This window comes from Mauremys mutica, chromosome 3 (assembly GCF_020497125.1).
Source record: "Mauremys mutica isolate MM-2020 ecotype Southern chromosome 3, ASM2049712v1, whole genome shotgun sequence".
Lineage (NCBI taxonomy): Eukaryota > Metazoa > Chordata > Testudines > Geoemydidae > Mauremys > Mauremys mutica.
Genome location: NC_059074.1, coordinates 76,108,160 through 76,126,544, shown reverse-complemented (window position 1 = coordinate 76,126,544; position 18,385 = coordinate 76,108,160). Strand labels below are relative to the sequence as shown.

The 18,385-nt window shown below is 42.9% G+C and overlaps 2 protein-coding genes across 8 annotated transcripts in view; one reads left to right on the top strand and one right to left on the bottom strand.

Annotated features, from left to right (window-relative positions):
* Positions 1–203: 203 nt before the first annotated feature.
* TSTD3 (thiosulfate sulfurtransferase like domain containing 3) lies at positions 204–8,019 on the bottom strand. Its single transcript, XM_045008665.1, has 4 exons — positions 7,836–8,019; positions 5,283–5,441; positions 4,926–5,085; positions 204–1,081 (listed from the first exon to the last, which is right to left on the bottom strand). The coding sequence occupies exons 1-4, from the start codon at positions 7,933–7,935 to the stop codon at positions 1,009–1,011; spliced, it is 492 nt and encodes a 163-aa protein (XP_044864600.1). The 5' UTR covers positions 7,936–8,019; the 3' UTR covers positions 204–1,008.
* A 7,613-nt stretch (positions 8,020–15,632) lies between these two features.
* USP45 (ubiquitin specific peptidase 45) overlaps positions 15,633–18,385 on the top strand; it is a 91,895-nt gene continuing 89,142 nt past the window's right edge. For 2 of the 7 annotated variants that reach the window (XM_045010619.1, XM_045010620.1), the window contains exon 1: positions 16,348–16,575. The gene's annotated coding sequence lies outside the window, so the exon portion shown is untranslated. Of the gene's footprint in view, positions 15,652–16,335; positions 16,576–18,385 lie in introns of those variants that run through there. The other 5 variants (XM_045010616.1, XM_045010615.1, XR_006578196.1 and 2 more) reach the window with 5 other exon arrangements.

Sequence of the window (18,385 nt, the reverse complement as noted above, 5' to 3'; positions counted from 1 at the left end):
CTTGTGCACCATACCTGTTATAACTTCATAATGTTCAATTTTATGAACTCAATGCCAAATTAGTTTATAAAATGGTGATTCTACTGTAATACAATAGCAAGTTTACTTTATTTGAGCAGGGCTGCTAATTGTTGATTTGTATTTCTCACTGTAGATCTAGTCAGTGTCTAACTCCCTTGGGCTCTGTAGATCTAGTCAGTGTCTAACTCCCTTGGGCTCTGAAGAATCCTAACCTAAAATCAATCACATCTATATGCCTAAATTCTTATTTCACATTAGGCTCATAAGGGAGGTATATGCATTGTCTGTAGTTTTCTGTCCAAAACTCTACATTTGCTTTTAAACAAATGTTACTGAACTTTCTTGAAGTACCCAGGCATAGCTCCTATAGCCAGACTCATTACATTTTGCAGTCAAATTTGAGAGAGAGAGTGTCACCTCTTGTGTTTGCAGGATCTGTTCCTTCCTTCCTATTTACCCTCCCGACAAGACAGACAGGTTAAGAACAGCTGCTATACTCAGAGTAAATTGGTACTTAACTGCAAAGTATCATTCTAACGCAATTAAAATAACTGCAATCTGATGTTTCTAGATAACTGTGCCAAGAGGAATATATAACAAAATGACTTGTATAAAGTCTGTTACTCATCATCGTAAGTTTAATCATGATCCCCTGTTGTATACATTACTATGATGTATATATATTAGTACAGCATGTTCAGTTTTTACATTGAAGTCCTTAGCTTTAAGTTAAGTTTTCTTCATGGAGTAATTCCACAGTAATTTTAACATATGACCAAAGGAGAATGAACAGTCTACTCGTGTAATCTTCAACTCTCAATCAATTTAAATTCAAAATAACCAGCTACATTTAACAGTGTGTATTAACTTTACATATATAAACAATTGTTCCCCTTCACACTACATTCTCAATCTTATTTCATACAAGATATTACTAGCCTTGTGTAAGTTTCAGGACACTATGTAACAAGGCTTATATTCCAAAATTTATCTTGATTGTTTTTTCTCTGGTGATTCATATTTTGCCCACTCCTCCAAGCCACCAGCATAGTGCTGAACTCTGAAAGTATACAGAAGATTGTCAAGTGTTATGGACATACTACTGCTGGTAATCCTGTGAAAAAAAGATTAAAGCCTAGTTCCTTTTATATTAAAAAAAAAATTAGTTTCTCTGAGACACTGCATAATAGTGGCAATGTTCACTATTGCAACACAATGTAATTGCTCCTGGTTTCACAGAGCAAAATGCAAGTATTTTGCAGTAGTCTTTATGGCTTACTTTCACTTAGTGATCTTATTTCAATTAGAGAAAATGAATAACTGATTAAATATCAAGCAAGTGGTGGCATACGTCAATGCATATTGCACTCAGAGGGGAAAAAAATGAAAGCACTGGCCATGTTTAAATGACATTTGAACAAGTAGTTGTGTAATAGTAGTACATTCACTTTAGGAGATTTTAATAGTATCAATTTAGTACTTAATATTTCATCTGTCCAAACCATTTTCAGAGACCAGATTCATAGAATACCAGGGTTGGAAGGGATCTCAGGAGGTCATCTAGTCCAACCCGCTACTCAAAGCGAGGCTAATCCCCAGACAGATTTGTGCCCCAGATCCCTAAATGGCCCCCCTCAAGGATTGAGCTCACAACCCTAGGTTTAGCAGGCCAATGCTCAAACCACTGAGCTATCCTAGATTGATAGAGCTATACATTCTCCAAGGAGATGTGTATAAACATCTTGAATGCATTGGTAATAGAGTGCTAACATTTCAAACCATTACAGTGAAGACCATTTTGGCCTCACATTTGCACTAATTTAAGAGAGTTGGAATTTTTGTTTTAAATCCACCACTCACATTTTCCATGCATACTTGTTTGATAGGTTAGCTAATGAAAAACCTGTTATGTTTGCAATATGGATTTCAGATTGTTAAGGAGATTCTCTATATTAATGTAGGTGAGAGAGAGAAGGTTCAATATCTGACTGGTACCCGACACCTTCCCAGATGCTATACTATCTAGAACAGTGGTTCTCAAAGATGGCCTCTGGTTGTTCACGGAAAGCCCCTGGCAGGCCAGGCTGGTTTGTTTACCTGTCGCATCCACAGGTTTGACCGATCGCGGATCCCACTGGCCACGGTTCGCCGCTCCAGGTCAATGAGGGCTGCAGGAAGCGGCGCGGCTGAGGGATGTGCTGGCCGCCCTTCGCGCAGTCCCCAATGGCCTGGAGCGGCAAACCACAGACAGTGAGCTGCGAGCAGCCAAACCTGCAGACACGGCAGGTAAACAAAACTGGCCCAGCCCACCAGGCGCTCACCCTGAACAAGTGGCGGACCGGCTTTGAGAACCACTGATCTAGAAAATACCATAAAGAGGCAGGTAGGTAGATAGTGGAGCATTTAGGGCCAGAATGACAGTTTAAAAAGAACTGTGTGAGACATTAATTAAGGAGGTTTTTCCAATCTACAAAGTAACCAAATTTAAAAAAGGAAAAAACACAAGAGCCTTCTCTATGAAGCAATATGAAAACAGATGTTGAAACTCCGCAGGAGGGAGAGGGGAAAAAAAAACAAAAAACCCACACACAACAAATGTGGGGTCATAGATGGTTTAGTCTGGTTCTTCTCAGAAGAGTAGAGTACAAGATTGGAATTGTGGGATTCCATTTTGGTTTGAACTATTTCCACTTCAATATTTGCTCAGTTTACAAGAACAAAGACTGCCAGCAATCCAAACTCAGCCTGCGGCCTGAAAGTCAGATTGATGGCTAGATAAGAGGAACCTGAGTAATAAGATGAAAGCAGCACTTAACTGCAGAATTCTTACACTTGTACAATCATGTTATGCCCTTAATTACCATATACCTGAGCAATCTAGTAAAGGATTATATAATTGAGGGCTTGATTTGAAGACAATAGCATTGCACAGATGGCACTGCAATTGCAAGTGAGCCAATAGTTTTGTTGATATGCAACAAGAGAATTCAGTTCAGTCTCCCAGAGCTGTTCTATTTTTGCAGAGCTGACAGCAGTGGGAAAAAAGTCTTGTTACTGATTGACCAGAGATGTCTCCGAATAGATTCTGGGAGCATATCTGCAAAGTACCATTTTCATATAGCCCATCTTTAAGACAAAAAGGTAAAATAACTAGTACCTAAGTTGTATTTGTTTTCACCTGTATCCTTAAGATAATGGCCATACTAGGCCAGACCTATGGTCCATCTAGCCCAATATCTGGTCTCTGACAGTGGCTAGTGCCAAATTCTTCTGGCAGTTGGAGGAGTAGGGGACACCTTGCGTATGGGGTTGCATCCCACTACATTCTCTGCAGTGAAAACTGAGGAAAAGAATTAATTTAGCTTCTCTGCAACAGCGTTGTCTTCCTTGGATGCTCCTTTAGCACCTTGATCATCCTTTGGCACATCCTTCTTCTGATGTACTTAATTTTTCTTAGTGTTAGTTTTTGTATCTTTTGCAAGTTGATCTTCCAGTTTTCTTCTTGGCCTGTCTAATTATACTTTTACAATTGATTTGCTAGAGTTTATGCTCCTTTCTATTTTCCTCACTAGGATCTGACTTCCAATTTTCAGAAGATGACTTTTTGCCTGTAATTTCCTTTTACTCTGCTGTTTAGCTTATGTTTGTTCCTTTATTGTTTGTTTTTGATTTGGGGTATACATTTGGTTTGCACCTATATTATGGTGTTTTAAAAATTTCACCCTTGTGACTGTTCCTTGTAACTTCTGTTTAACTAGATTCCTCATTTTTGTATAATTCCCCCTTTTGAAGTTAAATGGTACTGTGGTAGGTTTCTTTGGTATTTGCCCTCCTACAAGGATGTTAAGTTTAATTACATTATGCTCGCTATTACCAAACGGTTCAGCTATATTTCCCTCCTGGACCAGAGCCTGTGCTCCACTTAGGACTAAATAAAACAGACGTGGGGAAACTACAGCCCGCGGGACCGTTCTTCCCGGCCGGGGAGCCTAGTGCTTGGCCCCTCCCCTACTGTCTCTCCTCCCCCGCAGCGGTCACGCTCTTGCCCGCCGCTCCCGCTGGGCAGCGTGGGGAATGCAGCTGGCTCTGGCCGGGTGTCGCGGCTGCAAGCTCCTGCTGTTGATAAGGGAGCGAAGGGTCCTGGGGGGCAGTCAGGGGATGGGGAACAGGGATAGTTGGGAGTGGGAGTCCCAGGGGCCCTGTCAGGGGGCAGGGATGTGGCTAGGGGTCAGGAGGGCAGTTGGGGAAAAGGAGGGTTGGATAAGGGGGTGGGATCCCAGGAGGCAGTTAGGGGTGGGGTCCCAGGAGGGGGTGGTCAGGGGACGAGGAGCAGAGGGAGGTTGGATAGGGGATGGGAGTCCCAGGGGGGCTGTCAGGGGGTAGGGGTGTGGATAGGGGTCGAGGCAATCAGGGGGACAGGGAGCAGGGGGATTGGATAGGGGGCAGGGGTCCCAGGAGGGAGCAGTCAGGGGACAAGGAGTAAGGGGGGCAGTCAGGGGGCAGGAAGTGGGAGGAGGCAGATAGGGGGCAGGGGCCAGGCTGTTTGGGGAAGCACAGCCTTCCCTACCTGGCCCTCCATATAGTTGTGCAACCCCGATGTGGCTCTTGGGCCAAAAAGTTTGCCCACCCCTGAAATAAAAAAAAATAAAAAAAAAAAATTGCTTCTTCCTTTGTGGGTGCCAGGACAAGTTGCTCCAAAAAGCCATCATTTATGGGTTCTAGAAGTTTTATTTGCATTCCTTCCTGAAGGGATATGTATCCAATCAATAATATGAGATCTGTCTTTGCAGCCTCCCTAATCTCTGAGCCCACCAGGGAAGGGGTCTACTTTTCAGAAAGTGACTTTTCCCATTGATCCTGTTCTCCATACAGGAGCTTACCCAGCCAGCACCTCAATTGCTTACCTGCTGAAGCCCAAAGACATAGCAATATCCAATGCCTTCTTGCTTCGCACTCCAGCCATGCAGGAAAAGACTAGATGGTCAGATTTAGCAGGCATATCTTGATTGTACCGTTCTTTAAAGTCTTTTGGGTTCATCTGTAGAGCTTCCACAACCTCACCCACTGCAAGAATAGATGCAAAGCCTCTTATGTGTAATTAATGAAGGTGTTTTGTTGGTGAAGACTTACACTAGTTAGTTTCCCAGAAGAGTTTGCCATATGTATTGAAACTTGTTTTTGTCAAGTCACCAGGGTTTGCTTGCAAGTTTAGGCTTAAAGGTTTCTGATCTTGTTGCTATGCAGTGATACATATAACTTACATGGTATGTTGACGGATCCAGGAATTTTTCCAAACTGTCCAATTTCCCACTTCTCTCGAACATCAATAAGAGTTGTTCTGGATTTTAGCAAGCCTTTGAGTTCTTTATACGAAAGACTACAATCAGCAGCAGTGTCAAGATTTCGAAAAATCACATTTACTAGGAAAAGAAAAAGGACTGTTATCCCACAAGAAGCAGGGGAAAAAAAAATAAATCAAAGAAATCTTGGAAAAGGTGGTAACCAATAATCATGCTAAAAAATTAAGATGCTCCAGTCTGAGGGAATTTCCCACTGAAAATTCACTAAATGGCAAGTTTACAGATGTTAAGGTGAGCCAGAGTTATTCTACTATCTTTCACCGTGGTTATCCTAGTGCCTCCCAAAATTAGAAATAAAGTATATACACATTTCTCTTTTCCCAAGAGTCAGGAAGGAGTGGGCTGTTTATTCTCTATGACAGGGGTCCCCAACGTGGTGCCAGCATCTAAATGCGCCCGCGTCCTGGCTGGCGGCGACACCTCTTGATGATGCCGCTTGTCGCCGACAAGTGACGTCACCGAGAGGTGTTGCCGCAGAAATTTGGCGGCATTTCGGTGGGTGCTCCACCGCTGCCACGGTCCTTCATCTGGCGCCTGCCAGACGAAAAGGTTGGGGACCACTGCTCTATGAGGTTCTAAAGTGGATTTTAAAAGGTATTGTGAGATGGCTCAAAGAAGTGGGATTTGCTTCCTATCTTTGATCAATACTGACAATGAAATTGTTTCTTTTTGCAACTTGAGAATTAAGAGGGAAATCTACTATCAACACAGGTGCAGGCCTTAATCACAAAAATGTAGGCTGTATTTTCTACTAATATTTATGTTAAGGATTGTGCTTGTCTCTCAGGTTCATTTGCATTTTAATAAAACTCCTAGCAGGAAAGGGTTAAATACACTTTTCAACACTATAAAATGGATTTTTATTTACAATGTATTTTAAATCCTTGGTTTCCTACTGGCTGGTCATAGACCCATTCCACTTACATAGTCATTTTTATTGCTACTATCAGGTTAATAAAAACAGAAATCTTTTTTAAAAAGCAATTTGATGATAAGAAAAAGGCCAGAAAAGACACTTATTTTGGTTGCGTGTTTGTGTTTTGTTTTTGCTGGAAGACATCTTGAGGTATGATGCATATTGACTGGGAGCGTTAATAACTGAAGGAACAAATTTTCTGAAATTAACACTTTGGATAAAGGACTGATTACTTAGATTCAGATTTTTAAGGTTTTTGGCATTGGTGTGCTCAGCAGTCCAACACCTAACTGATTTAGGAGCCTGACATTTCAAAAGCAGTTTAATCACTTAGGAGCCAAAATCCCATTGACACTCAATTGGACTGAGTTCAGCAACACCTAAACACCTTTAAAAATCTGGCCCATGGTCATTTTAAATTAGAAAAGTATTCACATAAAATTTAACTGTGATTAAGAGTCACTTTCCTTTTTAATTGCTAAAATTCTCTTGACTTTCCAGATACCACTTATCTACCTTTACAGTCATCCTAGAGCCAGGGTAGTCAATTATTTGGTCCAAGTTTCTTGAACCTGGTATAGTCAAGGTCCAGACTCCAGAAAAAGAGAGAGGGGAAAAAACCACACACACCCCCAACAATAATTATGCTTAAATAAAATAATAATAATAATATAATATAATAATAAAGTTAAATAAAAAGTTTTCAGAGTCCATTCAAAAGCATCTGCTGGTCTAGATTTGGCTCATGGTCTGCCTATTCACTACCTCTGTCCTAGAGTCTTCAGGCCTTGTGTCTGATTATAGAAGGCCCACACATTTCTCAGACCTTCCTTAGCGATTACAGATAAGGGAATGTCCATAACTCTGAGCAAACATTATGGTTGTTCTTTCAAAAGTTTACAACTGAACATTGAGTTAATACAGCTTTGGAATTTTACTATGCAGAAGAATAATGCTGCTTTTAAACCATCTTAATTTAAATGAAACAAGGACAGAAACAGTTTCCTTACCTAGTAAAAAGAAAATTTTAAGTAGTTTACATTTAACATAGTACTGCGTTTGCTTTTTTTTGGTCTCTGTTGCTGCCTGATCACATACTTTCGGTTCCAAATGAGGTGTGTGGTTGGTCAGTCAGTTCATGACTTCCAGGGTATCACCACACCCACCATGGCTCGCTAATATCCTGGGACCTAGGACTACAACTACAGTGCAAACAAAATCTACGAACTTGTAATACCAGACCAGAGTCAAGGGCAGGGCAGCAGATGCTATTGAGTAGCCTCACTTCGCATGAGCCTGCTCAGTCCCAGCCATGCCATATTTTTTTAACACCATACCGCAGCTTCCAGACGCACGCCCCCCAGCCCCAGCACGGCCACTTTCCCGCGCAGCAGTGCGCCAAGCCTTGCGCGCTAAGAATGGCGCTTCGCCTGCCGCACACCGTGGCCTCGGGCTCCTCCAAAAAGGGCAAGGCACATTCTCCGACCTCAGCCCGGCTCGCTTCCCAGCGGGACAGCCGGCTGCCCGGCGCCACTCACCGGGCTGCAGCGGGCGGCGGCCGCTGGTCCAGCCCCCGGCCGCCCGCGGGACACCAAGCAGAACCCGGGCTGCACAGCTCAGCCCGCGGCGGCCCCACATGACCGGGCCCCAGGCAGCGGCGTCTGCGTGCGTCTCTGTCTGACCTCGGGGCCGCCCCACTGGGCAGCGCACGGCAGGCGGGGCTCGCTCTTGCCCGGCCCTTTCAAGGGCCTGCGCGCGTGACAGCTGGGCTGGGCTGCGTCCCATTGAGGGCGTGAGGCGGGGTGATGGAGCCTGCAAGGTGAGGGCTCGTCGCCGGGGTGTCCCGTGAAATGGGCAAGTGGAGGCCCGCGGAAGTATTTGATTTTTCTACTTTTAAAACAATATCTTTGTTGTGGAGTCCCAACGTTTGAAAATGTATGTGGAATTTAACAGACATAAGCTAACAAGTGCAAGCTTTTGTGTTTACCCTTCAGCTAGCCCAGGGAGCAAAGATTGCTCCAAACTTGGGACTCCCACATGGCAAGGGTAGTGCTACCAGCTGAGGCTACAGGCTGGTGATTCAGCCCCTAGCATTATGGGCACAGCTCCCATCTAGCAATCTTACAAACCATGTCTCTTCAAAGAAAAGAAAAGGGTTTGGTGTACAGGTTGAGAAACTCACATTAGACATTGATCAGCGGCGGTTTTTCTGGCAAGCAATCGGGCGTATGATCTTAAAAAGTGGGTTTCTATACATATATAAGATAATATGGATTACTGAAAAGATGAGTTTTTTATAATGCTTTTGAAAAGACTCTAGCAGCCAGCCTAGTGGCATATGGTGGCTGTACATTTCCACATGGAAGACCTGTCACTGGTGCAAACCAGTCATGTCATATAATAAACTGTTTTCCAACCTTCAGTCTAAAAGAGGAGGTAGCATAGTTTAGAGGTGCAAGTAGGGACTAGGAGTCAAGAAACGAGGTCCTCGACCCTATAGTGATCAATGCATTGGCCCAAGGGATCTCCAAAGGTTCAAAAGCCATGAGTCAGACCTAGGGTGACCAAACAGCAAGCGTGAAAAATCGGGACAGGGGGTGGAGGGTAATAGACATCTGTATAAGAAAAAGCCCCAAATATCAGGACTGTCCCTATAAAATCGGGACATCTGGTCACACTAGTCAGACCCCCCCCCTCCGCTCCCATTCATGAAATTGGCTTAAAATAGTGAAGTTTTTAAAAATAATAGTTTTCCACCTGCCTTATTATTTTTTACACTTTTGGGGAAGCTGCTCACAATCAGTTTGTGTGTGATCCTCATAGGGTCAAAATTCAACCGTAAATGTCCACACAAAAAATGCAAGCCTCCCCCTTGACTACAGGCCTTATAAATACATGTACCAAAATAATAACATAACAGTATTTCTAAAAATCTCATTAGCATGTTATCTAGATGCCTGTATGCTAATTCAGAAGTATATCAGTTTTCTCAAGGAAAATGTACACAGCTCCACTCCGCAAAAGAATAAAACAACTTATTTAAGTCAACTCAAATTTAAGTCACCAGTGCTACAATCAAATCTGCACAAATCTGATTCCAGAACTGAGGGGAAAAAGAGCAATTTCCTTGAGCATGCAGCCACAGCCATTTTGGGTATGTCTACACTGCAGCTGGGAGAGTACCTCCCAAGTTCCAGCCCAGGTAGACAGACTCTCACTATCAAAGGGGTAGCCGTGTTAGTCTGGATCTGTAAAAAGCAACAGAGAGTCCTGTGGCACCTTTAAGACTAACAGATGTATTGGAGCATAAGCTTTCGTGGGTGAATACCCACTTTGTCAGACGCATGCAATGGAAATTTCCAGAGGCAGGTATAAATATGCAGGCAAGAATCAGTCTGGAGATAAGGAGGTTAGTTCAATCAGGGAGGGTGAGGTTCTCTGCTATCAGTTGAGGTGTGAACACCAAGGGAGGAGAACTGCTTTTGTAGTTGGCTAGCCATTCACAGTCTTTGTTTAATCCTTATCAGATGGTGTCAAATTTGAATGAATGAACTGAAGCTCAGCAGTTTCTTTTTGGAGTCTGGTCCTGATGTTTTTTTGCTGTAAGATGGCTACCTTTACATCTGCTACTGTGTGTCCAGGGAGGCTGAAGTGTTCTCCTATGGGTTTTTGTATATTGCCATTCCTGATATCTGACTTGTGTCCATTTATCCTTTTATGTAGTGACTGTCCAGTTTGGCCAATGTACATAGCGTTGGTGGACATGCAGGTGAATGAACCAGTGATGTTGTAGCTGATCTGGTTAGGTCCTGTGATGGTGTTGCTGGTGTTGATACGTGGGCAGAGTTGGCATTGAGGTTTGTTGCATGGATTGGTTCCTGAGTTAGAGTTAGAATTGTTATGGTGTGGTGTGGTTGCTGGTGAGAATATGCTGTGACAATCCACCAACCTTAAGCATATTCTCACCAGTAACCACACACCACACCACACCATAACAACTCTAACTCAGGAACCAATCCATGCAACAAACCTCAGTGCCAACTCTGCCCACGTATCAACACCAGCAACAGCAACCTTGGCAAAATTAAGGCAAATAAACTTCCCAAATGGATGGAATGCGACAGGCAGATGTGCTGATCTCTTGATATAAAAGCACTGAGCATATGAAGTAACTGTTAAGGTTTTGCCTTACAGTGTAAGTCTGATGAAGTTGGGGGATATCTTGTTTTTGGGTATCTGTTGGAGATGGAAGTCAAAGCATTATGGAGCACTGGAGTGTGTTAATATAAAAGTGGAAGAGAAGGCACAAGTTTACCCCCTAATTTCTTATTTCCATAATTTTAAGGTTTTGGGTGGGATGGGATGTGTCCTGCAGTAACCTTAACTGTGACTAAACATAGTTTTGCTTGCTAATAGTAACTCTATATTTAGTTTCTTCTTTTCAATGTTAAAATGGCTTAAACCTAGTGCCATGTCTGAAAACAAAGCCACCACCATCTCCATGGAGATTTTAAGTTCTGCATTTAGCATGAGTACAAAAAATGGCCATATTCTGATTATATTTACACCTGTGTAAATCCCAATTAGTTTTTTAGTTCAGTGGGATTACTCCAGATTTGCACTGCTGCAACTGAGATGAGAATCTGGCCCATCATCAGCAGCTGTTGAAAAAGCAGGGTTGCATTGTAGTTCCGTGACTAAAGTCTTGTATAATTTTAAACATGTAATTTACATAAACAGTATGACTTCTAATCACACTAAAGAAAAAGTAAATCAAAATGTAATTGAATTTGCTTGAAACCAGAAGTATACTACATCATTACATTTTTAAGCAATCTACAATTAGGTGAATAGGTTTTTCATGAATACAGGGTAACCGGTCTCACAGAGTGCACCTCCTCCAGTGTCAGGTCTTGTGTCTTACTTCTCCTGAGGTAGAATTCCACTCTTGGACCAGACTCTGAGCTACAGTATACCGTACTACAATCAATTATGTTTACCAAGCAGTTTCAGTTGGGTTTGGAACCTGTAGTTCTCTTCAGGATTCTGAGGCCAGACAGCCGTCTTAAAACCAGAGTATTATTTAATAGTGGGAACAAAGCACTTAGAGAAAAAGGATTTTAGGACAGTCTACACACTTCTATTTTACCTAAAGTCCTACCATCTAGTAATGGTGACCTAGGCAAGCCTAGTATCAGAGGGGTAGCCATGTTAGTCTGGATCTGTAAAAGCAGCAGAGTCCTGTGGCACCTTATAGATTAACTGACGTATTGGAGCATGAGCTTTCGTGGGTGAATACCCACTTCGTCGGATGCATGAGCCTAGTTTCTCCAGACACCCCTGATGGTCCTGTGTATCAGTCTAGTTACCCCAAACAACTCCCCAACATATACCCCTTCTTTGACAGGGTCTACCTTTTTAACCCTGTCACAGGTTTTGTTTTTGTTCCTCTGGTTCCCAGGCCTTTTCCAGTCTCTCATCCACCCTCAAGTGTTTGCTGAGAAGTGGCTTATCCTGAGCCACTGTTTTCCTTCCTGCTTGTTTTTCCTGATAACCCCCCATTAAATTAAACCAATGTATTCATACAGTAAACATCCTCATAATCTGGTCAATATACAATGTTCATAAATTATTAAAGAGCAGTTTCACTTCTATCACAGTAATCACCATTACTACCAGTAATGACAGGCACAATTTAGGATGCTTCCAGAAAGTCATATCTAAAAAGTTTAGAACCATCTGGTTTTTTTTTTTCTCTTTCTCATTGATGTAATTCTGTCACATGCTACTTATTAGAAACTGGGTTAACAAAGCACTCTACCTCCTACATTTAATATATATTTTACATCTAATTTTTCTTAATAGTGATTATTACTTATGGCTAAATAACAATGTTATCATACCTTTGTCTTTTTTCTACCAATCTCCCTTTCAGCTATCTAGGATTCCCACTTGTATCATATTTGAACTTAGTACCTGATCCTGTGATTGGATCTGCACAGAAGTCTTGTGCCTGTAGGAAGTCCCACTGGTTTCAATAGGGCTCTGCGTGGACACAGGGGTCCACCAACACAGATCCAGTTATATGATTGGGGCATTCAATTGTAAGCTTTTTGGGGGCAGGGAACATATATTTGTTTCTGTAAGGTACCCAGCCAACTTTCTAGTTCTCTCTTTAGAAGGAGCTATACCACCCTCTTTATAGCTCACATGAATAATTGTTAAGTATTATTATGTATTTGTAGTGTAGTAGTGCTCAGAAGCTGCAGCATCATTGTGCAGAAACATACAACAAAAGTATGGTCCTTGCTGTAAACTGCTAGTGTTTGCTGTTATGGAGAGTTCTAATACCTTCTAACCCAGAAAAGTTCCATAAAGCTCTTATTTTGAGTGAAAAGACCTGTACATTAACAAGGAAAATCAAAATAGTCATACTGATAAATGACCATCACAGAATATTATCAAAGTCCCTTATTACCAACTATGCACCAAATTGCAGAATTTTTCTGACTGGCCTTGATCTTGATCCTGCAAAGTTAAACATGGTAAATCTTTACAAAGCTCTCAGGATCAAAATCTGTTAAAACTAATCCTACAAAGACTTGCACATGTGCTTAACTTTACACGTGTGAGTAGTGTATTAACCTTAATGAGACTACTCATGTCGTTAAACACAAGCATAACAGGTCTAAGTTACTCATTCTGTGTGTGATCTTGGGCAAATTTCACTTGGCCTCCTATTGCCAGGAAATCTATTTGTAAAATTAGGTAAAAAGCAGGATCTTATGAAAATCAGGGGTGAAATCCTAGACTCATTGAAATCAATGGACATTTTCCACCCCAGATATCTGAGTTCAGCAGCCGAGGTACGTGAATTATACAAAAGATTTATCACTGCATATGTAGCACCATCAAGTTTATATATGAAATTTGCGAACTCAACCACTGTCTTCAGTCTCAAGCGAGTCAGCATATACTGTACAGTTTTTGCTACATAATTAAGCAAAGGAAACTTCCATAAATGTCTCAAATACTCCAAAAGCATCAAAGACTTTAAATAGTAATTTTTTAAAAATCTGATAAATACAAAAGTAAACGTAACTTAGGGACCAAACCTAGCATTCAGAAAAGCTATCCCTGAAAATTTACAACTATATATGTAAGTGGGATTGTATGGTGTAACTGAGGGCAGTATCTGGCTTCTGGAGTTTATCTCACAGTCAATATCTGTATTACTATTTATGTCTGAAGACTGTACATTTTAATTTGATTGTATGTTTTTGAGGTAGAAATAATGTCATTTATGTGTCTACCACTTGTGCTCTAATATTTTAAGTCTATTATCTGCCTTGTATTATAGGGATTCACTTTAAAGATCAGGCTGCCATTTGGAGTGGGGGAGGGAATGGCAATCTACACAATGTCTGTTTTAAACCAGTATTTCATATCTAAGGCCCAAGTTCTCTAATGGCAAGCCTTTATGCATATGCTTAACTTTATGCATGTGAGTACTGGTGTGTAAAGTTAAGTGTGTGTGTAAATCTTTTCAGGACTGGGGCTTATATAACCAACATTTTCTATAATTACTTGTATTAAGGAAAAGATTATTTTGATGCATCTGTAGCTTCAAGATATTTCAGTATGTTTTTTGTAACCCATGATGTTGTTATTGGGGAATCTTTAGTGTTGGATTATTGCTAAAATTACCAATCCTTTTAAATAATTTAATATAACTTTATGGGTGTTTGCCTTTTCCCCTCCATACATGGAGTTACGCATATAGAGGCATATTGTTTCTTTTCTGTTCACAAAGGATGTATTTTGAGAAATGTATTGTTAACTTGTTCCTTTATGAGAGTTTTTTATGCTCAAAACAAGGATAAAGCATTTTCCAGAAATGAAAAGTGTGACAAATTGAAACTGGCACATATAGCTGGTTCACTAGTTGCCCTTCTGCTAGCCTTTCCATATGGCATTCTTTTTGACAGACATTTGCAAATTTGTCTTTTAGAGGCAAGGAATAAAAATATAAAGATCGTTTGCAGTTTTCTGTGGTTTTTGGCCTTAACATGATATGGGTAAGAATAAAATACTTCTATAATTCCTCATTTAAAATACCTTTAGTAAAACAACCCAAACAATGTGCAATTCTATACTGATAAAATTCAGACTTTAAAATAATAAAATATGAGAGAGTATTTATGATATGGAATGCATATGCGTATGATATATTGACTGATTCATTTATTGTCTTCATTTTACAGATAACGACAGGACCATATATAAACAAAACACTGGCAGAAATAGGACTGATGGAACTAGCAGCTTTTCCAAAGGGCTCAAGGTAGAGAGTCAGAGGAGATGAAGCCACAGCTAGTCTCCTCAGTGGGAGAGGGGAGCAGTCCTCCTGCCCATAGCACTTACAGTTACCATTATTTAATATTTCTGATACAGTAGCACTTAAAGGCCCCAATCAGAATTAGAGCCAGGTTGTGGTAAACCCTGAACAAACACATACAAGGACAAAAGCTTACAGTCTAAGCCCCAGATCCTGCAATTTGTTCCACTTAGGAGTCTACACTGTTACTTTTGTTGGCAAAACTTTTTTTTGTCAGAGGTGTGAAAAACACACCCCTGACTGACAAGTTTCACTGACAAAAGTGCCAGTGTGGACGGCACTATGTCTGCTGGAAAGCATCTCCTGCTGGCATAGCTACTGCCATTCATTGGGAGTAGTTTAATTATGCCGGTGGGAGAGCTCTCTCCCGCTGGCATAATTAGGCTACACAGGAGACCAGCTGTGCCACTGTACGGTCCGTAGTGTAGACGTAGCCAAACAGAATGGCTTACAAAATTGGGGCCTTACAATATCATCCTTTCCCAGCCAAATTCAACACTGGCGTAAGCAGACTTCACCCTACTTCAAAAGTGTGGTCCTTTTAATACTGATGTGAAGTAGTTACTTATGTATTATCCCCATTTTCCAGAGGACAGACGTAACTAAGATGTGAGGCTAACCCTGCTGTAATGCCATAGACTTTAATTGAGTTATGCCAGGGTTGACTTGGCACTCATGGTAAGGAGGGTTTACCCAAGGCCCCCCAGCAAGTCAGTGGTAAAGCAGGATGAGAACTCAAGAGTTTTTAAGAAGAGTTGCGGTGTGTCCACACTACCCACTGGATCAGTGGGTAGTGATCGATCTATTGGGGATCGATTTATCGTGTCTTGTCTAGACATGATACATCAATCCCCGAACGCGCTCCCCGTGGACTCCGGAACTCCACCAGGGTGAGAGGCGGAAGCGGAATTGACGGGGGAACCGCGGCCATCGATCCCGCGCCGTGAGGACAGGAGGTAAGTCTAAATAAGATACATCCACGACTTCAGCTACCCTTGCATATCTTACATCGACACCTCCCCCCCCCCCAGTGTAGACCAGGCCTTGGTCTTGGGTTCTTGCAATACCCCTCTGCGCAGGCAGGAAGGACTGAAGCCTGGTTAAATGGAGGCAAACCATGAGGAGTAGCAGTGCCTTGTGGAGACCCAGGCCAGGAGAAGTTCACAGGGAGCTGCAGCTGCTCTTTAGGGATTTGGGAGCAGAGATAAATGCTTAAAAAAGTGCTCTTGCAGCAGCAGTGCTGCTTTGCTGTGTGGTTCAGGAGTTCCCCTTGCAGCATGGGGGCTTCGGTGTGGTTCAGTGATGGGTTAATACGGGGCTTGGTCTCATTGCTGGGGGCCATGGGAGACCGTGATTCAGGGATAGGTTAATATGTAGCTTGGGGTGTGTGTGTAGGGGGACATTTTATCCTTATTCGGGAATAGGTTTATATGTGCATCAATCTCATTGCATGGGGATTTTTTTCATGATTGAAGGATAGGTTAAACTGCCTTGGTCTGATTGAACAGAAGGATTTTATGACATGTTAATAATAGGTGGCTAAGTCTAATTGTAGGGGGGGGGGGGACTTTATCGTGACTCGGGGATAGGTTTATATGTGGCTGGGCCTCGCTGCCGCCTGGCTGGAGGGGGGCCTGCACTCAGTTGTGCCCAGGACAGAAGAGCCCAAGGGCTCTTTGCCGCCGCTGCACTGGGCTTGCCCCTGGGCCGGTAGCAGCAGCTCCCGGCTTCTCTCCCGCAGTGCGGCGCAGGGGCCGGGGATCGGGAAGGTGGGTGTGAGCGGCGCGGCCGGGGGCGGGACGGGAAGGCGCGGCCCTGGCCGAGGCCCAGCTTCTTCCGCCGCTTTCTGCTGCCGTCGCCTGCGTGTCGGGGAGAAGCCCGTGAGTGAGGGGCCGCGGCCGGGCGGGGGGCAGCTGCGACCCGAGCGCAGCGCGGCGCCTGCGGGGGGAAGCCCCGAGAGCGAGGCGGCCGCCTCGGGGCCTGGCTCTCGAGTTGCGTTTTCCCTGGGGCTAGCAGCGGCCTGCCCCTCTCCGGGCCAGGGGCTCGCCCAGGCCGCTGCTCCTGCTGGCCCGCAGGCGCCATGGCCCCCTCCTGCCCCTCCACACACATGGGCTGGGGCCCAGGTGCTGGCTGGGTTCGGGGGCCCGCTCGACCCTGCCGCGCTAGAGCAATGGGGCGGGTTATTCAGCTCTTGGGGGCCGGGCCGGGGGCCGACCCAGGGGTGCGTTTTGTAGGCTGGGCACTTGGCCACACTGGGTGCTTGGAGCCCGTCAGACGTAGTTCATGGTATTTCACCTGAGCTGCCATCAGATGGTGACTTGTCTGGCTACCAAACTGGGCTGTGTTTGTACCAGTGACATGGCTGCTCTAGAAACGCTACAGCAGCACATTTGTACTGCGGCGCAGACATTCGGGCGTAGTTAATCCACCTCGCCAAGAGCTGGTAGCTAGGTGGGTGGGAAACTGCTTCCCTCCACCTGACGTTGTCTCCTCTGTCCTCTAGATAGTACAGCTATGTGTCTCTCAGGGTGCGGGTTTTTCACATGTCTGTGTGTCCCAAGGAGGGTCCCATCTTCAAAAATGTCAAATCCCAGGAATGAAGTTACAGGAAACTTTCTTCACATAAAGAAACCAAATTGCTTGTTATTTTTAACTGATCATTCTGCTGTTGTGTATTGGCTCATTGCCACACAGGCACTGCTAGGGTGGGGAGAAGAATGAGGAAGTAGGTTTCATGATGTAAGACTTTAGACCCTTCCCAGTCCCCTGTGGAAAAAAACTACCTTAGATGTGTTTTAAGAAAGGCTGTATGAAACTCAGTTTCCTGTCTTAACACTTTTTATTTGTAATAATATTTGGAAGAGTGTAACTTTTGTGTTTGTGGGTTTTTTCTTCTAATTGCCTAAGATGACTTAATTGAGGTTTAGTTATTTAAGAAACACAGTACAACAAAAATAGCAAAATGGGAAAATGTACTTGACCTTGAAGTAATTTCTCAGTTAATTGTCTAATAATAATGGAACATTAGTGTCACGATTTGTTGGATTAAAACGTGGACTGCAGATTTAACTAAGAAAATTACATTCACTTTGTTTGTCAAGTTAACAGAAAGTCAATGCACTTATTTAAAATTTGATTTTCTTTCATAGTCCATGATTCCCATTGCTGTCAGAGCTGATTCACACACTTCTCTGACATCCTAGCATTTGCCATGCTTGCGATCCCACAGCCTCCATGGAATTGCTCTGGAGCCATTCTTCTGGGAGGGAAGCGGAGGGAAGGATTTAGTAATAATAGTGTTCAGCATGCGTCTTGTAACCTGTTAAAACCACTTAACACAAATTCCTGAAGTGCATGCATTTTTTATCTTCTATTTGAAGTTTGAGAGCTGATGGTGGTGATTGGAGGAAAATCCAAAGAAGAGACTGTTAATTAGTTTGATACTTAGTATATTAGAATCACCAGTGCAGCTCTAAATGCTGTATTTCAGCAAAAATTGTTTTAATTTTGGTTCCAGGTTTTAGAGCAGCATCCACTTTATCTTGCAGTTAACTTTACATCAAACCGATGAACATGATTCATGTGACCTATAGACACAAATAAGCAACTTCTTAAAATTAAAGTAATTTTGTGCAAAATAATTTGACTAGCAAGGATGAGCAGTTTAAACTGTATCTATTGCATTGCTCA